Below are 24565 nucleotides of genomic sequence, written 5' to 3'. Positions count from 1 at the left end.
AAGTCTCGCTCTAAATGAACAATTTTAAAACATAAAATACTTTGGTGAATTTATATTCACACCGTTATTGCAACTAATTAAATAATTCTAAAACAAATAAATATTAAATACCATCCATAGATATGCTCAGCTTATTAGAAGACTATTTACATATATAGTTTGGCTTCTAAACATAATTTGTTATAATAGTAAAATATGTTCTGTTAAAATGTAGACATGTTCAGTTTGGCTAGTTATTAATATTCATATTCTCCTCTTACTGTGCATACATCTGTTGTTTTGTTTCCCTATGTTTTCTTCTGCTGTTTTGCTAATAAGAAAGAAATATTTCCTGAATTTGGCATTTTTTCCGCAGTCATTTTCTGAAATACCATCTGTGAATCCCTGGGTAATTTTTTTCATTGGTAAAGGATATAAGTTTGAAGGGAGCCAACAATATTGTTAAGTGCATTTTTCCCATATGGTTTGTAAGTGCACTGATAGAATTTTGGAATGAGGATATACAGCCTGTGGACTTAAAGATATGCTCAATTTTTTCTGAATAAAGAAGTCATGTTATTAATCAGAAGTCTTGCTTGCATAACATTTTGATCCATATTTCATAGTGTATGGGTCTTCCCAAACCTGAGTAAAAGTTGTTTTCTTTGCACGTCACCCAATAACAACAAAGATATTAAAACTGATCTAAAGATTGTGAAGTATGCTAAAATATTTTCTAAAATCTCCCAAAAGTAAGATGAAATTCAATGAAATTGCCAACTTGTTAAAGAAAGCCTATCATTGGGAAAACTCAGTTTGACCTAAACACGTGTTTGAATAGCCTTTAACAAGGCTATTCTACTACTGCCTTTACAGTTTCAATTGACCCCTCCATTTTTTTTTTATAAATCACTATAATAGCTTATGCAAATGAACCCCATGGAGCACCCTGGGCGTTCCCAGGGGTCTCTGAGCACCCCCCCACATCATACCTTTCATCCTGCCCCTCCACTGCTTGTGTTCAGTCTGCCCTCCTCCTCCCCGGATATCCTGCCGCCCAGATCACGCTCGTGCAGTTCAAATCTTGTGCATGCGCAGTTACGCTCCATTCAGGGTGGTACTATCCATGTCTGAGCGCCATTTTGGTGTAGTCAACTAGTTCTCTGGAGAACTGAGTATACTGAGCAGCATGCTCAGTTCTCCAGAGAGGAGAAGGAAAGAAGAGACTGACAGACATCACTGAGGCCACTTGGAAGGAAACAAAAGGATCATAGAGCTGAGCAGTATTCTCAGTTCTCCAAAGAACTACATGCTCAATACGGTCGTGTAGTTGACTACACCAAAATGACGCTCTGACATGCGCAGTACCACTGTGAACGGAGATTTGAACTGCAAGAGCACGATCTGGGCAGCAGAATATCCAGGGAGGAGGAGAGCAGACGGAGAACAAGCAGTGGAGGGGCGGGATGAAAGGTATGACATGGGGGGTGCTCGAAGGCCCTGGGGAACGCCCCGGGTGCTCCGTGGGGTTCATTTGCATAAGCTATTATAAAGAAATGGTGGGGTAAATTGAAAATGTAAAGGCAGTAGTAGAATAGCCTATTTAAAGGTTTATCAGACATGTGTTTAGGTCAAATTGAGTTTTCCCAATGATAGGCTTCCTTTAAAATCAAAAAGATTATCTGCAATGAAATCATGAACGGCCTATAGAAGATCTGGTAACACCATTTATGACAAAACTAGCCTTTTACCTACATTCCCTAAAAAGGCATTTCTGATAAATGGTTTGGGGTGACGAAAGATATAAATAACCTATTCACTATCATACTAATTGATTTCCAAAACTTCAATACCAGTCACTGAACTCATCAAATATCAGTGCTGACTGCGTCATCTAAGGAGTTTGACAAATGGAATCCATCCCTATATCAATACATTATATAATTTAAAGTCTCCCTTTCACAAAAAAACTCTTTAAAGAAAAAGTTTTACTTCCTTTTTATATTTGAAAATAGTAAACCATAAAAAAATAAAAAATCGGTCCAGTGGAGACTGTCAAGTGTTACGACTGCCAAACTGTATAATCAATAATGAACACTGGTGTTGGCTAGGAAGAAGGGCCGAGGGCAACCTCATAACCCCACAGAAACTGGATGGGAATAAAATAAAACGGCAAATCAAAACTTTATAGACAAAAGTTCTCACAAAGGAGATTTACGCAACATTCTATACTTTGTCAAGGGCAAATTGTATTACCAGTTTAAATAACTTCAAGATATTCAGACTAGATTCGGGCTGAAGATGGAAACTCCGTATCATCACCATTTCAATCATTAACCAGCAAATCTAATGATAGCCATTATGCAAAAAGCACAAGATGAATCTGTTACGTTCTTTGCAACAATTGGCGCTCTAGGCAAATGAATTAGAGCTGCAAATTGTAATAATTTAAGAGAGAGCAGACAAGAAATGAGACCGGATAAAAAGAATTAGTGTGCTTCAAGTCAACAGCTAGAATGATAGCAGGATGGACGTTAACAAGAGCAGCCAGGTTTATATCTGACTTGCAAAAAGAAACTATTGCACTTGTACAATAAAATTTCTATTCTGTTTAGGAAATCCTGAATACTCATTGAGGACAGTTTCTATGTTCGTGTCCAATTACTGAAATGTTACATGAGCCCTCCTCTGGTTTTCTGCCATTCATTGCTGGTCTGTAAACACTGTTGTTTTTGGACGACAATGAACTAACCAATTGATTCCTGTTGTGATCTGTGATCTAGTCTGGACCTCCACTAAATGGATACAGAGCTATCAATGGGTATTACTGGTTTTCCATCTACAACATAGCAGATCAACATTTTCTCAGTGACCTGCATTCAATAGGAATCTGTCATGCTTTTCTGACATTTTTGGAATGTGGTGGAAATGTGTAGAAAATGGTCTAAACTGGTCATATTGAACATTCGCAATCTCTTCTGTAGTGTAGACTACTGGGCAAGAAGACAACCCTACCCCGTGAATCAAGCACTGGTAGCAAGGGAACACTTGTGCTCCATTTATTTGAAGATAGCAATGTTCTGTACTCGGGTATCACAAAAGGCATAGGATTGTTAAGAATGGTCACATGCCATTTGTGTAAAAGGTAACCGCTGAGGTCTAAGATCAGTGGTCACACAAATGGGATGTCACTGTGGACGTCAACTGGAAACTTTAAACAGGAGGAAGGAGCTTCCAATCCCGGAAATGGAGGACATAAGTGAGGCAAGTGAGCTTTTTAATTCTTTCCCCCATAACAGAATTTCTAGAGATTCAGTCACTCATGAACTTTAAGATATTGCCAGGATAGTCTGTGCTAGTTTGCCCCACTACATTCTGCTAAAAATCCTATTAGTTATACACCAATAGTGAATTGACACAGCTAATAAAAATGGCAGGTTTATCTAGTATACCCTAGGTGATCTATTTTCAGCTAGAAGCAGTCTTACCACCATTTCTCTCATTTAATTGTACAGTAGAAGCTCCCATGTTCTTTTGATGCCTCCAGTACTTTGCAGACATTTAATATCATGTAATGTTGAGCTTCAATCACTAAGACATGTGAGACAATACATGACAAAGAAAGCAATATAAAATCCAACTCCTTTCATGTAAGTGAAAAAGTATATATATTAAATTCATAGCAGCTATTAAACTTTTATGATATCATATCTCACTGTAACTCTAGAAGGTGAACTTGACAGTTCTATCAGGTCTGTACATTTACACATCTTCTTGCAGCACATTAAAGCTTCTCGCAGCTCAACCACAGAGAGAAATGTAAAAAAAAAAACCTTATACACCGATAGCAACCAAATTGCTATTACGGATCGGTAATGTGATCAAAAAATCTAAGTCTGTTCACACTGGCATCATGTGTTCATAAAAAATAGTCATGAAGTAATAAGAGATCTGATGAATCTTTGTTATCTTGGGTCCTGTGTGCTTCCATTTTTGTCGTACTAGATTAATACAGCAGGATATACTGTAGTGGCTACTAAAGATCAATGGACTCTTGTACTAAAAGAATGAAAATCCCAACAGAGACTAAGACTCTGAGCGTTACAGTGAATCTCTCACATTGAATATGAAATCAGTGGGCTGTATATTTTAGAGCTCCTGCACAGGATGATATAGAATTTAGCATATTTGTATTTTATTCATTTAAATCCCTGTTCATTCTGGGCTAAGGAGTCCAATGGGTGGGACCATAAGGGAAGGCTGCCAATGACATGAGACCACCCAGTGCCCTCACCATGGATCTTACAGTTATCAAAAGAAAACCATTCTAAATTCAGAAGTCCAATAAATTATTGAAAAAGCTTTATAAAAATAAGTTAGGTGGGGTAAGGCCTCATGTACATAGCAAATATTAAGACTCCCAACAGCTATGTAATATGGAGTCTATTGAATTTGTGTAATGCAATATGGTGCTCTTTATGGAGAATAGTGCCATACATAAGGCAAATATACCCATAATCATCATCTTAAGAAGTATATGGCTACCTTATTATAACCATGCAAGGTTAAATGATATATTCATACATGGCAATATCATGGTTTTTATACATGGAAAAGCTGTTGAGAACAACCATCAAACATATAACCAAAGGAAATAGATCCCAATCAGCCAACATGTCAAGAAATCCATCACCAGTCACAACAACATAAGTTAATGGATACAAAAATGAAGCTAAAATACTGCACCCAAGGGAAATAACTAAAAATTGCCATTTAAGCTGTAATGCCTTCTATACTTGGGGATTAGTGTAGATGTGTCTTGCTTTCAGAATCTCTGAAAGCATTAGGAACCACATAAGCAAGCATTTTACTAGCATTTTAGGTAATTTAAGCCTCTGCAAGGTCCATTGTCCAGATTTATACTCTTTTATACATCTATCTGATAGGTTTGAATGGAGAGTCCAATCTTTCTGCTGAGAATGTGAGGCAAAGCTTTGCAAAAATCGAGACTACACTCTTAGGGTGCATTCACACTGAGTAAACGCTAGCTTATTCTGAACGTAAAACACGTTCAGAATAAGCGGCGTCTAAAGCAGCTCCATTCATTTCTATGGGAGCGGGGTTACGAGCGCTCCCCATAGAAATGAATGGGCTGCTTCTTTCACTCCGTGCAGTCCCATTGAAGTGAATGGGGAGTGCCGGCATATACGGCAAGCTCTGCTCATGCCGGAGCGTACACGCCGGCACTCCCCATTCACTTCAATGGGACTGCACGGAGTGAAAGAAGCAGCCCATTCATTTCTATGGGGAGCGCTCGTATCCCCGCTCCCATAGAAATGAATGGAGCTGCTTTAGACGCTGCTTATTCTGAACGTGTTTTACGTTCAGAATAAGCTAGCGTTTACTCAGTGTGAATTCACCCTTAAATGACCAGGAAGCTTATGCACAGAAATATATGTGTAATATCCATCAGTCCTAAAATAGGGAAGAAATGCAGATTTAAAGGGGTTGTGTGGAATTTTTTTATGGCCTTTTAACTGTTGGCATTTAAAAAACACATACATTTTGTTACTAATATAAAACCATATACTCCATTCACAACATTCCCATATTTGTATACCTAGAGGATTTCTTTTTAGCAATGTGATTATTCTTTTGCAGTGCCATACTTATTCTGTGCCGACGCGTAAATCATATTGAAGTCCAGACTTCGGAAAGAAGACCTGTCACCTCTCACATTTCTATTACAGTGAATAGTTGTGTTCCCCATGAAATAAAAATCTTTTCTTGGAACACAATGTTGTGCTGTTCTGCGGTTATTTCTCCTAGAAATTGAAGAGGACCATTCATGTCCTCGGGCACATGTGGTGTAATACACCACTAGAAATCCAATGCTCACTATCGGCTTTCCCATTATGTGCCCCTGGTGAAGAGCTGTCGGTACCATTACCAATATCTCTTCACTGTCAGAAGGGTGTTTCTGACAGTCTGTGAGGAACGCCCCTTCTGACAGTACTGTCTGTACAGCTATACTATGAGGAGGTATTCCTTACCCCCATCAATGATACTGAGCGGTGAAGAATGCCCCCCCCCCCCCCTCCTGACACTCGTCCATAGAACGCCCCTCTGACAGTATAGCGCTATGGAAAGGTCCTCTTTAAGTGTAATGGAAACTTTTTTTCATGGAATAATGAAAAACAAATACAATTTCTGTAATGAAATGAGATTTCTGTTTCATTTATGTGCAGCTTTATCACTGTATATTGAAAATAATCGGTAGCATTATTATCACCATTTCAAGATCTACACTTGGTGTCAATGAATCAAAATTGTATCATGTGATGAAGATAAAAAGGTTTTTCAGAGTCCGTTATTATGGCCTGTCTTTAGGATAGGCTATCAATATCTTATTGTGGGGTCTGACACCTGGCGCCTGCATGGATTAAATGTTGAGTACTGCTGACAAGCCATGTACTATGCAGTGTACACAGCAAGTTCAGCTCCCTTTGACCTGAATGGGAGCCAAGTAACATTGCATGGCTATTGTACAATGTACGGAGTCCCCGGCTTCCACTTCTGCACACTGTATAATAATGGGTACGGCAGCTATCCTGAACAGCTGGTACAGCAGCTGGGTGCTAGCCACCCACTGATAACATATTCATGGCTTATACTGAGAATAGACCATCATAAAATCCTGGAAACACCCTTTAACAGTATAGCATTTAGTATTGTCAGTGGTGCTAGCTGAAGAGACAAATACAAGTATGTAGGATCAGTGCTCTGCTATGTATCCAAACTTTAAAGGCTCTAGAGAATATGAAGCTAAGGGAATGAACCAAGTACAATATTTGCATAGAGAAATGTGATGGCAGTAGGCAGAAAGGATACTGTGTTGTAGCCCTGTCGCCTTGGCTTCATCGCTCGGTGCTGCTAGACATGCCAGCTGGAGAATGCTTTGTAAAACTCATACATAAATCTATTTACTTTCCACAAAGCCAGCTGTCAGCTAGCCAGTTGTTTATACAACGGTGCCCAAATGTTGCTATATTGGCCAGATGTGAGCATAATCAGGGACAGCAACCTTAGCCATGTTCAACACTTGTAACATTAGCCAGACCCAATCGCAAATTCACATCTAAACAAAGTTCTTTCATGTATCAACCCAAAGACGTTGTGCTACAAGCACCCAGCCATCCCGGGGACAGCGCAACAGATCAAAGGATGAGGAAGGCTGTCAGACACATAACATTTGGTCTTTCTAACACGCATTTGCATATAGTTTCTTGGATTATTCTCTAAAGTGTGTACACAAGTTCTTACCAATATTAACTCCTCTCCACATGACAAGATAGGATTGGACGAGGAAAATTCCCCTTAAAGAGCACTCCTGTAAAACCCCTTTTTTACATTCTTGTACCCATCACCTGATTGTCTGCCATTCTCCAGTCTTCTTTCATATATACCTTCCTCATATCTAGAAGTCCAGCTTCTCCTCTGCTCACACACCATATTGACTTATATATGCATCAGCACAGCACAACCTCTTACCGTGGAGCTTTTTGTACTTTTTGTATTTTATATTATTATTGGATTATCTATATTGCTGTAACACACTGAATTTCCCCATGGTGGGATTATTAAAGGATTATTTTATTTTATATAACTATTACTACCTGGTGGGGACAGTGCAATTATCTTTCTCTCTATATTCCCCTAAAGAAACATACAGACTATAAGTTATATACTTAGCGACAGGGAAGTAGCTAAAGGGAGTGCAGAGGTAGTAATGGCAACCAGCCCTGAAGCCTTAGGGAGCCCAAAGTCCTCTCTACAATATAAATAGACATCAGTATTATAGGTAGCACCTGGTAAGTGGGTGACCTGCTACATATTTAGCATTGGAAGCCAGAAGCTTCATTACACCTCTGGTTAGGGAGTATGGGCTGTGAGCTCCTTCTCCAGAATGGTGTCACATGAACTCTGCTCTTTCTACTAAAGAAGTCAATTCAGATAGAAATGAATAACTAAATAAGTTAACACTGACTGCACACATATATTTATATTTAAGGTCTGATTGTACAAACACCCTATCATCAAACTGCTGATGAAGAGCATGGTTTATCCAGAAAAGAACAAGCAACCATAAGAAGATACAAGTACTGTAGAGAAAGTAGCTTGGTAGAAGCAGTCAGAGATATGGACACAAATCATGCAGCAAAGCGGTTTATTTAAGAAAAACAGCAAAATAAATAAACCTTTACGTCAGGCATAAAAATTGGCAAAATAAAAAACAGCCCTAACTTCGGGTAAAATATCGTCAAACAAAATCCTGCTCGTCTGAGTGCTAACTAAACAGAAAATATTAATTAAACGTGTGGCTTACTAGCAGTCACACGAATAAACATAAAAAAACCAACACTGCACCATATCACAAGTCTCTCAGTGTCAGGACAGACACAGCCACTTCCTCTCCTCCCAGGATCTGCCCTGAAGTGCAGACTTTTATGGGCCAGTAACAAGCCTATGATCCACACCTGTGGGGCTGAAGCCTATTCCAGACCTGTCCTGGACCACACATAAGTCAGGAATCTGGGGCTGGTGTGGCGGGACTCTAGCACTCACAGTACATAGAACACTTCTTACATTGTGAGCAGAGAGATTTTCAGAATTTTCAGAACAGAGCAACAGTCTTCAGACGGGTATGAAGACTGAGGAAAATTAGCTACAAGTTTTGCAGGCAGAAAGCAGCCACGTTTCATTAAAATGTATTACATTTAGGTCTAGAATCACATGTTCTTACAGGCATTGACTTACAGATGTAAAAGTGGTATCTGAACGCATGATCTGTATACAACACAATCTACACAGACTATATACCAAGTTTGTCCTTTTTAAATAGGCGAGCATCATCAACAGATTTCAATGCTACATTTTTTCCTACAAATAATGTATTTGCTTATTATTGATTTATATCACACAATCTTTTGGCAAATTTAACATTTTTAGTATTACAGTCAGTTGCTATATCAATATTTTTACCTCCATATGCAATTTAATTCCCGTTACTTCCTATAGAAAGCAACATATAGTATTATTGTGTGAGATACCTTCTATCTTCATCCTACACATACTGCAGGCTATAACATTTTATGTTTTGCAGAGCAACATATTGTTATAAAGAAGAGAATGTCAGCTATTGTTTGCTACTTCATAAGGCTTAGTCTGACCGAGGAAATAATTAGTGTACAATTGACTTTTTATGACCTCTATGCATGCAATCCCCCATATAATCACTGCTTCACAAAATTTCACCAGACAGCAGCATTCAACCAGAACAAAGTAAAATTACTGTATATGTCATTACTGTCAGACTGGTCATAGCTGATATATCAACCAGATGCTATGAGAAGCAGATTGCTCTATATTTCTGCATCTTTATCCTTCTAGATAACAGTGAGAGTCTCAAGGACCAATCTCTATTGCATAGATAATCAATGAATACCCTTTCATTAAAATACTAATTATAATGCTATGCAATCTGTGGAAACCTAGTATTCATATTTATTTATGTACTCAGTCATCTCCCAGTGAATTAAGAAAGTGAACATAACCAGAAGAACAGGTCAGCAGCAGACTAGCCATCCCTTGCATTTTACGTGCAATAGAGCAATGCACAAAAATCTGGTTGCAATGTAGCAATGCCACATTGCATTTTTTTTTTATCTACAGCTAATGCATCTCCATGGTAACAGACTACAAACAAATCCTGTGTAGTCTGTTCCTGCAATCATATTACTTCCAAAACGGCTATCCATTCTAGCACAAAGAGGGGAGTTCCTCTACTTGTATCCATATACCCTAAAAGGGGCATAGAGACAAATTTTTCCTTAGGCTAACACCCCACTTTGCGGAAATGCAGCTTTTTTAATGCAGATTTGGCTGCGGTTTTTCGAGCCAAAGCCAAGAATGGCTAAGGATGGAATGGGAAATATATAAGAAGTACTTAATCATCTTCCTTCTGCTCAATCCATTCCTGGCTTAGGCTTAAAAACCACAGCAAAATCTGCAACAAAAAAAAAGCTGCGTTTCCGCAACGTGAGGCCTCAGCCTAAGAACCCATGTTGCAGACATGCAGATTCTTTAGTTGCAGATTTTGCTGTGTTTTTTTTAGCCAAACCTAGGAGTGACCACAAAAGGAATGGGAAATATATAGAAAGCTCTTATACTTCTACCTTCTGCTCAATCCACTCCTGACTTTGGCTCAAAAAACCGCAACAAAATCTGCAACTAAAAAAAGCTGCGTTAACGCAATGTGGGGCCTTAGCCTAAATGAGGCAATACATTATAATGTTTAATTTGACATAAACAAGTATGACAATGCTTTACTTAAAGTTTGTTAAGCTTATCAGAGACTATAAAGGTAAATAAATAGAAATAAAATAAAACACTTATATTGCCCCATAAAAACTACAATAATCTCTTAATTTAAAAAATAATCATGGATAAAGATATGAGCCATTGAATGTATTTCTCGGTATGCAAATGGTGCAGTGGGTGAAATAAGTTTTGAACAAGTCACCAATTTTCTACGTAAATATATTTCTAAAGATGCTATTGACCATGAAATTTTTATCAGATGTCGGTAACAACCCATCCACACAGGAAAAGGAATTCAATCCATAGATGCCGGCCAATTAAATTATATTTATTAATGAGAAATGACACAGGGAAAAAAATATTACACCCATGAAGAAAGAGCGATGGAAAGTCAAGACACCGCCTGAAATCTATCAGGAAATAGAAAGCAACCCTGACACTTAGTGACAAATAATATCGTCTTCTGCTATTAAGAATATACAATTTAAAATAGTCTATCTTATGTAGAATTCAGAATTTTTTTTAATTCCATGTGTAGTCACTGAACCCTTTTCTATCACATCAGATAAAAGGGGAGATTTTCTAATAAATTAAGTAAATTGGTAAAATTGTTCTTTAAGCGACTCAAAATTAAGTCAAACAACTCCAAATAAGAACTAAGATATTAACTCCATTCATTGTTATTGATATGGCCGCGAGCACAGATTAATGTATAACTCTACATAGCACTGATATTCTTTTAATGCAATGTTGAAAGCAAATATGCAGCCCAACACAATGGCAGAAGATCACTCATTACTGATAACTGCCAAAAATGCCTGTCACATGTTAAAATAAATTAGCCCCATTGTGCCAGCAAATTACTGAAGTATTTTGTAAAGCTTTGTGTCAATGTTAAACACAGAGTCTGTACATATACTAATAAATCAAAAATATGACAACCACCCACCAGAACAATTTACCCAATATGAACCCTATGAAAGAAGTGCAAGGTATGTGCAAGGTGTGTCCAAATATACATGTGCAATTACACAAAACAATAGTCCACAAAAATAGATGTATTTAAGATCTTGGCGTAACTTATTAAAGAATGCTTTTTGATTTGTAGTGACTAGTTTTAAAAGATCATAAGGTATGCACTAAATTCTATAAAATATATTTATACCTTACTTTTCCATCTATGTAACCAGTCAATTAAATTCACCCTTTTTTAACTCTCTGAACATTAAAGAGGACCCTTCACTACCTCCAACAAGTCCAGGTCTTTAGCTCAATCAATAAATGCTACTCTATTGATTCTAGCACAGTTAGTATTTTTCTTCTCTAGCCCCCACCCTTTCCAAGCAATCAATGCTGTTAGTTTTGGTGCTTGATATGTTATTTAATGTCTGTACTGTCAGTAGGCCGATGTCAGGCAGGGGGTGTGATTCTGAGCTCTGAAACTGGCTGCCTCTGATTGGAGCTCTGAATCACACCCCTGCCTGACACCCCCTTCTGACATTACAGAGCTGAAAAAGCACATCACACACCAAAATTATCAGAGCTTGTTGCTTGGGAATGGTGGGGGCTAGAGAAAAAGTTCTAACTGTGCTGGAATCAGTGGAGCAGCATCTATTCATAGATGCTAAGAATTTCAAATTGGTGGAGGAGGTGGAAGGTTCTCTTTAAGTTGTCCAAAGCACTAAGAATGAGACTTACACTTGTATCCTAATCTAATCTTGTACCTTACTCTAAAAGGGTACAAGTTTCTCATTAGTCCAAGCTGACTACCGTATTTTACGGACTATAAGGCGCACTGGACTATAAGGCGCATTGCCCATGAGCGCCTTATAGTCCGTCTCGGTTCATATATAAGGCGCACCGGACTATAAAGCGCAGTCCGGTGCGCATTATATGTTATTGAAAGCGGCGGCAGGCAGACTTTGCCAGCGGCCGCTTAACCCCCCGCGTGTCAGCCGCTTCTATTGGAAGCGCTCGGCAGGCGAGGAGGGACTCTATCAGCAAAATCATGCTGATAGAGCCCAACCGTAAAACTTATATTAAACTACCCCCCCCCCCGTTTTAAAATAAAACCCTGAAACAGAATGTGAAACTTACCGAGTGGTGCAGGGCGGGCGGGCATTCAGGCCTCCTCTTCCTCCGATGTTCCGTCCTCCTCCTCCGGCGCTTGCTAACTGATAATGGCCTGGGCGCATGCGCAGTAGCCGTAGTAGAAGCATTCTGATATTGCGCATGCGCCCAGGCCATTATCAGTTCGCGAGCGCCGGAGGAAGTGGTCAGTACATCGGAGGAAGAGGAGGCCTGCATGCCCGCCCGCCCTGCACCGCTCGCCCGCCCTGCACCGCTCGGTAAGTTTCACGTTCTGTTTCACGCCGGCGTGACAGCAGGGCTGCCGGATACTTCCCATTCATTTCTATGGGAGCCGGCATGCGAGCGCTCCCCATAGAAATGAATGGACTGCTTTTTTCCATTCATTTCTATGGGGAGCGCTCGCATGCCGGCTCCCATAGAAATGAATGGGAAGTGTCTGTCCATTCATTTCTATGGGGAGCGCTCGCATGCTGGCTCCCATAGAAATGAATAGGAAGTGTCCGGCAGCCCTGCTATAACGCCGGCGTGTACGGCTGTGATACACACCGGCGTTCCATAGTGTGAATGCACCCTTACGGTGCCTTTTATGTATGTATGGAAGCGGCACGCAGACTTTGCCGCCGCTTCCATCCATATATAAGGCGCACCGGACTATAAGCCGCACTTACGATTTCTGAGGAAATCGTAGGTTTTTATGTGCGCCTTATAGTCCGGAAAATACGGTACACTTGCACAGATTAAATTGTATATGGTACACAAACAGTACAGACCAAAAGTTTGGACACACCCTCTTATTCAAAGAGTTTTCTGTATTTTCATGACTATGAAAAGTGTATATTCACAATGAAGGCATCAAAACAATGAATTAACACATGTGGAAACAACTGAAAATATGTCTTATATTCTAGGTTCTTCAAAGTAGCCACCTTTTGCTTTGATTACTGCTTTGCACACTCTTGGCATTCTCTTGATGAGCTTCAAGAGGTAGTCACCTGAAATGGTCTTCCAACAGTCTTGAAGGAGTTCCAGAGATGCTTATCACTTCTTGGCCCTTTTGCCTTCACTCTGCAGTCCAGCTCACCTCAAACCATCTCAATTGGGTTCAGGTCTGATGATTGTGGAGGCCAGGTCATCTGGCGGAGCACCCCATCACTCTACTTCTTTGTCAAATAGCCCTTACATAGCCTGGAGGTGTGTTTGGGGTCATTGTCCTATTGAAAAATTAATGATGGTCCAATTAAACACAAACCGGATGGAATAGCATGCCGCTGCATGATGCTGTGGTAGCCATGCTGGTTCAGTATGCCTTCAATTTTGAATAAATCCGCAACAGTGTCACCAGCAAAGCACCCCCACACCATCACACCTCCTCCTTCTCCTTGCTTCACGATTGTAACCAGGCATGTAGAGTCCATTCATTCACCTTTTCTGCGTCACACAAAGACACGGTGGTTGGAACCAAATAACTCAAATTTGGACTCATCTGACCAAAGCACAGATTTCCACTGGTCTAATGTCCATTCCTTGTGTTCTTTAGCCCAAACAAGTCTCTTCTGCTTGTTGCCTGTCCTTAGCAGTGGTTTTCTAGCAGCTTTTTTACCATGAAGGCCTGCTACGCAAAGTCTTCTCTTAACAATTGTTGTAGAGATGTGTCTGCTGCTAGAACTCTGTGTGGCCTTGACCTTGTCTCTAATCTGAGCTGCTGTTAACCTGCGATTTCTGAGGCTGGTGACTCGGATGAACTTACCCTCCGTAGCAGAGGTGACTCTTGGTCTTCCTTTCCTGGGGCGGTCCTCATATGAGCCAGTATCTTTGTAGCGCTTGATGGTTTTTGCAACTGCACTTGGGGACACTTTCAAAGTTTTCCCAATTTTTCGGACTGACTGACCTTCATTTCTTAAAGTCATGATGGACACTCGTTTTTCTTTACTTAGCTGCTCTTTCTTGTCATAATACAAATTCTAACAGTCTATTCAGTAGGACTATCAGCTGTGTATCCACCTGACTTCTGCACAACACAACTGATGGTACCAATCCCATTTATAAGGCAAGAAATCCCACTTATTAAACCTGACAGGGCACATCTGTGAAGTGAAAACCATTTCAGGTGGCTACCTCTTGAAGCTCATCAAGAGAATGCCAAGAGTGTGCAGAGCAGGAATCAAAGCAAAAGGTGGCTACTTTGAAGAACTTAGAATATAAGACAGATTTTCAGTTGTTTCACACTTTAAGTATATAATTCCACATGTATAAATTCATAGTTTTGATGCCTTCAGTGTGAACCTACAATTTTCATAGTCATGAAAATACAGAAAACTCTTTGAATGAGAAGGTGTGTCCAAACTTTTGGTCTGTACTGTATCTATAATTGTAATGATACACTACCACCAAGATTTACCATGACTCATATCAGACTCCTCACGCAATCTAATCTGACTTGACTTTTCTCTGGAATTACCAGAAAAACATACTTTGGAGTCTATAGGAATGTTTATTGAATGCTTTATTGGTTGCATTCCCGAGATCTAACAATCCAGTATTATTACACACCATTCCTCTGACATATTCCATCATTTTAAACAATTGTCATTCATGAAACCTGTAATAAGGAGGATACTAAAATATCATTTTCACCCCAAGGGGATGAAAGATAAGTGCCAAACCAATTTATTCTTTCTTGCAGGCAGAATGAGTTGCTAGTTTATGACAAATTGCAGCCGAAAGCATACATTTCTACCAAATACAATTTTATAAATTTGGGTTTAAAAGAAGGGAACTACTACTTTTACAACCAGCATGTAACATACCTTCTATTATACAACCCGCAGATATAACAGCAACATTTCAAATTTATTACTATGAAATACAAATTATCAATCCATCAGAAAGGAGTGGAACAGAACTCTTAAACTTTCTGAAAAGTGAAGAAATAATTGGGCAATGTTCTACAAGTATTCTACAAGTACTACAAAGCTACTTAACCAGCAATAGAGACTGCTCAAATTCCAGTTGGTGCAGAAATTCAATGTTAGATCCAGACTTGAAATGAAATCGAAGCTGGCCTATCCATAGGAAAGATTATCACTATAATTTGCCTGGAAACCCCTTCGACGTTCTGCTCTTACAGCTACATATCTGTACTACTACAAAACAGCATAAGCACTACCAGGAGTACTGAAAGAATACACCAGGCACATAGTCTAGTAGTAGGGTTAATGCATAAGTACAACTTTTCCGCCTCTGACTTCCTATCTCTTTGCCCTTCAATATATAGACTTATAGGCTGCTGTGTATAAATGCATTTATAGCAGTCTGTCGATCACTTGAGCGGCAGAGGGAGTGTTCATACACAAGGTTATCGGAAGAATTTATTAAGACTGCTATTTCCTAATCTTAGTCAATTTCTCAGGCTCTGTTCTCTTAATTCTGGCAATTCTCAAGAGTTTCCATGCTCCAGGTCATGTCAGCCAAGGGTTACAGTGGATTTCAGCTGTAACTCATAACAGTTTTCTGACTTTACAGTAAATCTGATGGGTCAAGCCATCCCCGTCTGCTTAGATCCACACTCCACCAAATGAAGTCTTTGATGCATACTTTTAGCAAGACTTGTATATCTGTATTTCCAATATATACAATATATATATGTAGCAGTTGCCAAAATGGTGGGGGGGGGGGGGGTCACTTCAAACAGCTGTATCTCTTATTTTACTTAACCTATAAAAAAAAAAGTCACAAGGCTGAAAGTCTCGGCTTTCATATGCCACTAAGATTACAACTCTAGGTATGACAGAAAGAGAGTTAGTTAAAAGCACAGTCGGGAATGTGATTCGTATATGCTGCAGTATATGGAGATACAGTTCTGTGACGTGACCCCCACACACCCTTGGCAACTTCTGTATCTGTATTTAGTGGAATTAAGGACTTATTCAGAGCGTTGCTAGGGAGAACCTTAGGACCTGCTTTCAGTTACAAGATAGTACAGCAGGTTTATATACTGTATTACACAAATGTTCATACACCCTTGCTATACAATCGCAAAAAAAGGGAAACAACCCCACACAAATGTATCAGTTGCCCTTCTAGCACACATTAGGGTGAATCATAATTTTTTATACATAGGGATTGGTACTTCCCTATTCAATAAACATAAATTAAAAAATATTTCAACAATTTTGTTATCATTTGACAATTACTCATATAGAGTTTGCAAGACCGTCTTAGAACATAAAATCTAATTGGTAGGCCTTCAGACAACCTCTATTAAAGGTCCTTATTATATACAAGCCCTATTCTCACAATGAACCTTTGGTTCAGAAAAAACATACGTTGATGAAGACAGCCCCTTAAGCTTCAGTTCTAGAGTTGAAAGCAAATATGTACTTTACCCTAGAAAACACCCCTTAATGGATGCCTGGATAATTCAACAACAGAATATTACTTTATTACATCACATATAATTTACCGTTCTTATGAATTTGGTCTTGGCACTTACTTTGCAGAAATACTCAAGTGTCTGGAATCCAGGAGGGAGCTTGGAACAGTCTGGGATTTCTTTCTTCAGGTATTGTTCTAAGGTCGCTGCAAGGTGCCCCAGGCCTTGTTTCATGTCTTCATTTAGGTCTTTGAAATCTGGGTTGGGTTATAGTGGGGAAGAAAAGTTACAGATGAGCCAATAAGTGGGAGGATAGAACGTACAGACACGTTACTTATATATAAAGTGAAATAAATCATGTAATGTATGACACATAATTGCAAAATATTAAACAATATACAGGTGCTTGGATATAATTTTCCTTCAATATGAGTTTACAGGAGTAAAACAGATGTTAGCGCAGATGTCACATGTCAAGTGGAATTTGCAGCAAATATTCTGCACTTCCATTCAGTTTATGATATAATTTATTATTTCGTCATTTACCGGCTGACTTTTAGGTTTTTGACCAAAATCGCCTCTATCTCCAAACTGTTAAATATCTAGTCAATGACAACTGACAATTTGTAAGTTTTTTTTTTGGTTTTTTTTTAGTTTTTATTATTCTACTCACATTCTGGGTGTACAAAAATAGTACAGTATACTATATATATGTGCGCTGGATAAGTAATGCATTGGACTAACAAAGTTATTGCCTCTTTTCAGTAAAACAGTAAAATGGAACCTAAAGGTGAACACTATTTTTTTCTAATATATTTATAATATAAAAGTTTTACCTGTATTTATAATTCAAGGTGTTCTGTATCTTTAAAGGGAGTCTATCATTGGCCTATAGCGATTTTTTACTAAACATATCTTTGTATAGCCCTTAGAAAGGCTATTCCAGATATACCTTTCATTCATTGACCAGTGCCGGCGTTTTTGGATTAGCCTGCTTTTATTGACATGCTAATTACCATGCAAATTAGCAGTGTTCCCTGAGCACCGCTTGCATCATCAGCTTTCGCCGATTCTCACTGTCCCCTTCTTTAAAAAGGATCCCTCCTCCTACAGTTCTTCACCGCTTCCAGAGCAGCCAGTTATGTACAGCGCATTGTGCAATTGTAATCGAGCTGTATGTGATTAGCTGCTGAAGGAAGCATTGAGATGTAGAAGGAAGGATCCTGTGTAAAGGAGGCGGCAGTGAGAACCAGAGAAGGCTGGAAAGGCATATCTTTAAGATAGATCAGCTGGGGTCCAACTATTAGGACTCTGCAGATCAGCTGTGCCCCAGAATCTGCATCCCCCAGCACGGTTTACTGGTATGTATTGTAAACTTTCAACAAATGTTGCAAAAAATAATACTTCAGTTTGTGTATATGAGAAGTAAGGTTATATCTAGCCATTATATGACTTGTAGACAAAAATATTCAGTAACCCTCTACAGATGCTGTCGCTAATTTTCAGTTATCAATAACCTAGTGGATGGACACTAGCTGCTGTGCGGTCTCCTATACAATGTACATAGAACAGAATAATCTCATAGCACTTTAACTCACTCACCAGTTGCATATAGGTCATTATAGTAAAATACTGACCTGCGTTATTGTGACTAAAGCAGACAGGTGAGGCAGAAGCTCTCTATTTAGCGTACTAGCCTCTGTCTGCGTCTCATTTCTCTCACTTAGCTGCTCTCTCCATAGACTACTGTGTAACGCTGTAATGTAACATCACTGTGAGCTGCTTCAGCAGGTAAGTGGAGACAGAAACTTTTACATACACTCACCGGCCACTTTATTAGGTACACCTGTCCAACTGCTCATTAACACTTAATTTCTAATCAGCCAATCACATGGCGGCAACTCAGTGCATTTAGGCATGTAGACATGGTCAAGACAATCTCCTGCAGTTCAAACCGAGCATCAGTATGGGGAAGAAAGGTGATTTCAGTGCCTTTGAACGTGGCATGGTTGTTGGTGCCAGAAGGGCTGGTCTGAGTATTTCAGAAACTGCTGATCTACTGGGATTTTCACGCACAACCATCTCTAGGGTTTACAGAGAATGGTCCGAAAAAGAAAAAACATCCAGTGAGCGGCAGTTCTGTGGGCGGAAATGCGTTGTTGATGCCAGAGGTCAGAGGAGAATGGCCAGACTGGTTCGAGAAAGGCAACAGTGACTCAAATAGCCACCCGTTACAACCAAGGTAGCCAGAAGAGCATCTCTGAACGCACAGTACGTCGAACTTTGAGGCAGATGGGCTACAGCAGCAGAAGACCACACCGGGTGCCACTCCTTTCAGCTAAGAACAGGAAACTGAGGCTACAATTTGCACAAGCTCATCGAAATTGGACAATTGAAGATTGGAAAAACGTTGCCTGGTCTGATGAGTCTCGATTTCTGCTGCGACATTCGGATGGTAGGGTCAGAATTTGGCGTCAACAACATGAAAGCATGGATCCATCCTGCCTTGTATCAACGGTTCAGGCTGGTGGTGGTGGTGTCATGGTGTGGGGAATATTTTCTTGGCACTCTTTGGGCCCCTTGGTACCAATTGAGCATCTTTGCAACGCCAAAGCCTACCTGAGTATTGTTGCTGACCAATGTCCATCCCTTTATGACCACAATGTACCCAACATCTGATGGCTACTTTCAGCAGGATAATGCGCCATGTCATAAAGCTGGAATCATCTCAGACTAGTTTCTTGAACATGACAATGAGTTCACTGTACTCCAATGGCCTCCACAGTCACCAGATCTCAATCCAATAGAGCATCTTTGGGATGTGGTGGAACGGGAGATTCGCATCATGGATGTGCAGCCGACAAATCTGCGGCAACTATGTGATGCCATCATGTCAATATGGACCAAAATCTCTGAGGAATGCTTCCAGCACCTTGTTGAATCTATGCCACGAAGAATTGAGGCAGTTCTGAAGGCAAAAGGGGGTCCAACCTGTTACTAGCATGGTGTACCTAATAAAGTGGCCGGTGAGTGTATATTACAATGTTTCTTATATTCACTTGTATTATTAAAGGGAGTCTATCATTGGATTAAGGAATTTTTCACTAAGCATATGTTGGAATAGTAACTCCATTAGTGAAAATATCCAGCCAACATATATAAAACATAACTTTTATTTAGTCCATTCTCAATGAAAAATACATCTTTGCCGGCTGACGCGTTTCGAAACTGGACCTTAGTCATAGGCTATGGGTAAGGACCAGATCCGAAATGCGTCAGCTGGGCAAAGATGTATTTTTCATTGAGAATGGAGTAAGTAACAGTTAAGTTTTATTTATATATGCTGGCTGGATATTTTCACTATTGGAGTTACTACTTCGCCTCAAGCCGAGGAGGTTTACATCCGTGCCAAGCAAATCTAGGACTGGGAGTGGAACACCATTACATCAGGAGAGGTCTCTGGAGGGGCTGAGTATTACCTTCTTTTACCCTTTTCCCTTTGCAGTATTATATGTTGGAATAGCCTTTCTTCTAAGGGCTCGTTCACATCAGCGTTCTCCTCTCCGTTGTGCAGGTTTCCGTTTCCTGCATAAAACAGAGCAGGAGACGGAAACCTGCAGAAGACTTTCTCACCCATTCATTTGAATGGGTGAGAAAGCTGTCCGGTCGTGAGTGGCAGTGAGTGTTTTGCGCTCTCCGCCGCGAAACTGGGTTTTTTAATCCGGACACAGAGTCGGACATGCAGTACTCTGTGTCCGGATTAAAAAATCCGGTTTCGCGGCGGAGAGCATAAAACGCTCACCACCGCTCACGGCCAGACCCGGTCTGTGCTTTGCGTCTTCTGGCATGCAGAAGATGGAAAGCACAGAATGGAAGGCTGAACGCAGGTGTGAACCTAGCGTAAGCCGTTTTTGAATAAAACTCTTTTTTTCTGATATGCAAATTCTGCGCTTGGAGCACAGGGGACATTACCCTGTGCTCAGAGCACAGCACCTTCATTGACAGCATTCTGCCTCCACCATCTTTCAGAGATGCCCCCTTCTTTCAAGAAGGTACTTGCAATACCCAAATCCTGCACAGTACACTGAACTACAGGAGCGTACTGGACCTTTGCAGGATTTGGATCCCTGCTAAAGATATTTGCTGCTGGTGACGCAGAAAAAAAGATGAAGAAGACGACTCATTTTGAAAGAAGGGGTGTCCCAAAGCCAAAGTAGGCAGAAAGCTGCCAATGATGGTGCTGTCCTCTGAGCACAGGGTAATGCTCCCTGTGCTCCGAGCACAGAATTTGCATATCAGAAAAAGAGTTTTATTCAAAAACGGCTTACATGAAAAGAAGAAGAAATGTAAGACTAGAATAGCCTTTCTAAAGATGTTTCCACCAAATGTATGCCTAAATCCAATTACAGACTCCCTTAAGGAGGACCTTTCACCGATTTGGGCACAGGCAGTTCTATATACTGCTGGAAAGCCGACAGTGTGCTGAATTCAGCGCACTGTCGGCTTTCCCGATCTGTTCCCCAGGTAAAGAGTCATCAGTCCCGGTACCGTAGCTCTTTACAGTCAGAAGGGCGTTTCTGACAGTTAGTCAAATACGTCCTTCTCCACAGCAGCGCCTATAGCGCTGTACAGTGTGAGTGGGGAGGAACGCCCACTCCATCTGCTCACAGTGTTCGTCCATAGACGAGTACTATCAGGAGGGGGGGGGGGGGCATTTCTCCCCGCTCACAGAGCACAGTGCGATAGGCACTGCTGTGGAGAAGGATGTACCTGACTGACTGTCAGGAATGCCCTTCTGACTGTAAAGAGCTACGGTACCGGGACTGATAGCTCTTTACCCGGGGCATAGATCGGGAAAGCCGACAGTGCGCTGAATTCAGCGCACTGTCAGCTTTCCAGCAGTATATAGAACTTCCTGTGCCCAAATCGGTGAAAGATCCTCTTTAAATGTATGTAGTTGGTTGCAAAATGCTCATCAAATTTCAACATTTATTTTCTGAAATATAAAATAATACAGAATATCGGGAAACTCACGAGACTGCAGATCATTTATAGAATATAGTTCGTCTGAAGTACAGTCTGGTTGTTCAAGCTGCCAAAGGAGAATTAAAAAAAAAAAAAAAAAAGTAAATAATTAAATTTACAAGTGTTACTTTTTTATTTGAAATCTAGAAGAACACAACACAGAAAAAATAGACAGCATTTAAGGGTCAATAATAGCAGATTAATAGCTGTATTAATAAATTAGAGAACATTTTCTTAATATAAAACAAAGTGCCAGAGCTCAAATTGTCACATTGTCCTACATCTAGAAATGCGAAAGTAAAATTCCTTGTTCTCTTACGCAAGGTTCACACTAGCATTCGCCTTTCCGTTCTTTGGGTTAGCTTGGAAACCCAAAGAACGGAAACCTAATCCATGTAAAAAGCAGTTACCTGCAGAAATCTGTGGACCCCATAGACTATATTGGGGTCAGCCGAGTTTTTGCCTGGTTTCTACCCAAAAAATCTAGTTAAAACATATCCTTATCTTGTAAACCACAAGCCAATTCAGGTCTGCAATTTACAAGACACTAAGAGCAGACAAAACACGTCTGCTCCTGGCACAGGCTGGTGCGATGACATTATGGAGGGGGGAGTCATTTATATAAGGGCTATTAAGGGGCATTACAAGGGGAAGGTAATTGTCATCAGGGGTATAACATAAGGGGGCAATTCACTGGGGCTTTATTAAGGCTAAGACCCCACGCAGAATATGCAGTATAGAAAACACTGCAGGAAAAATCACGGATCCCAGTTTTTACTGCAGTGCTTTTCACAGCAATTCTGCAGAGGTCTCCTCTGCGGACTTTCCGCTTCTGTTATAACTATAAGGAAACTGCCAGCGTTTCCGTACGTATAACTGACAAGCTGCAATTTCCAAAACCACAATGGTTTTGGAACAGTAAAAAAACAAAACATTTCTATGTAAAAAAAAAATAAAAATCAATCCCTACATTGACACAAAATGGCTCCTAGGTCTGTAACATATAGTGCCTTCAAGTAGTATGTGAGTATTTCTCATTTATCTTTATTGGTTTTCTCCAGAGACAGACGTCAGACTTTAAATATTTTCATATATATTCATGTATATGCCGATTCAACAATTCTAAAGGTTAATTATACAAATATAATTTTTTAACTCACCAGTTTAAAGATAATTCTAGCGATAAGCCTCACAGAGTCAGTAGGAACATTTGGTAAGACACTCTTCAGGCATAAACACTCTCTTTTGTGGTCTTTCCAAGCTTTCTTCTAAAAAGTGAAAATACAACACAGTAAAAAATTAGACAAAAAGCATCTACAATTTTTAATCTGTACTCATCCTCTAAGCTTACTGGTCTTTGCTTACACGCTGATATTGATGACCTGCTGTCCCAGTCATGAGGTCATGTTAATTCGTTTACATTTGTCAGGGTGTGGGGTTGCTAGGTGGGGTGGCATAGACACACAAGTCCAGTTTCTTTAGTCCAAAACAAAGGTAGAGTTTATTTTCACTCAAAAAGGTAATGCAGCAACAAAAGGAAACAATACAAAAATAAAAACCTGCCCAGCTAGACTCTAACTAAACATAGAATAGGTTACCTCACCTAGAATAACAGAAATCAAAAGCCAGTTGAATCACTCAGGACACAGCTCCAAAAATATGACCTCTCTGTTGGCTCTGCAGCCAAACTCTGCCCACAGTCTGCTTCTGGAGTTGACTTCTTAAGCTCCCTTGATGAGCAGACTCTCTGCAGCTGAGTCGCTGCCGGAACATCCCCAAAGTGTGGACTGGAGGGGGGTGGAATGACACCAACTACCACTACCAACCTACCTGCCATTCCTAAAAATCCAGCCCAGTAACCGGAACTTTGAAATAACCATCAGCAGGCAATAATTATCTGCTGAGAAACGTTCTTTCTGGAGTTTTCTCTTCTCAGTCACCTTAGTAGTCTGGGTAAGATGTACACCCCCTCCATTACCTGACCAGCCATCGGCTTACACATTGTTGACTGCCGACTGATAGTGCTGGAGGCAAAGGTGTTGTATACTTAGAGCTGATTTTTTTTTTTTTCCTAGAGAAGTATTGCATGTCATATAAGACTCCTTACTCTTGGTGCGCTCCGCAATGAGAAACGCAGAAAATGCTATTTAAAAGCAGCAGGCACTTCAAGAAATTATTAACTACTTTTTACATGCACATTTGGTGATTAATGGCCATCCAGGAAGAAATGACCCTGAGAAATCTCATGTATTCCCATGGAATATGCAACACCATATATTGCACATAGTAGCCATTAGCTGAGGAAACATCTTTTTATTCTTCTTCTAGTGGTGCCAATCTGCAAAAGCCTTGTTGAATGGCCTGGTGAAGTAACTAAGTAAATCTGTTCCCAGAAGCAGCCTAGAGTCTCTGTGCTCTATGGACTTTTTCCTGTGATCCACAGGGCTGGGGCTGTCCAGAAAGCTACTGTATTAGGGACTCTTTGTGGTTTACCAGAAAATGCATGTTTATGAACTGGGAGAGAATGTCCATATAGGACTGTCGTAGGTTTCTCATACACTACTCCATCATGGACAGTCAGAAGATCAATTTAGTGGATTGAAATCCCCCTCTCTACTTGACATATCAGAGCAGCCCATGTGATTGTTGAGGCCCAATCACAGGCCCCAGCAGTGACGTCTGAAACCCACCACTTCTCAGTTGCAGGCAGAACAGGAC

At 40.2% G+C, this 24565-nt stretch overlaps 1 protein-coding gene across 1 annotated transcript in view; it reads right to left on the bottom strand.

Moving 5' to 3' along the window:
• SMYD3 (SET and MYND domain containing 3) overlaps window positions 1–24565 on the bottom strand; it is a 476506-nt gene that overhangs the window by 336633 nt on the left and 115308 nt on the right. The window contains exons 4-6 of the mRNA XM_075267716.1: window positions 23008–23115; window positions 21857–21914; window positions 16943–17079 (exon numbers count right to left, since the gene is read on the bottom strand). Coding sequence (XP_075123817.1) covers window positions 16943–17079; window positions 21857–21914; window positions 23008–23115 — 303 coding nt within the window. The remainder of the gene's footprint in view (window positions 1–16942; window positions 17080–21856; window positions 21915–23007; window positions 23116–24565) is intronic.

The sequence above is a fragment of the Leptodactylus fuscus genome, chromosome 3 (assembly GCF_031893055.1).
Source record: "Leptodactylus fuscus isolate aLepFus1 chromosome 3, aLepFus1.hap2, whole genome shotgun sequence".
NCBI classification, from domain to species: domain Eukaryota; kingdom Metazoa; phylum Chordata; class Amphibia; order Anura; family Leptodactylidae; genus Leptodactylus; species Leptodactylus fuscus.
Note: the sequence above shows the minus strand (reverse complement) of the source record. Positions and strands in the feature narration are given on the sequence as shown.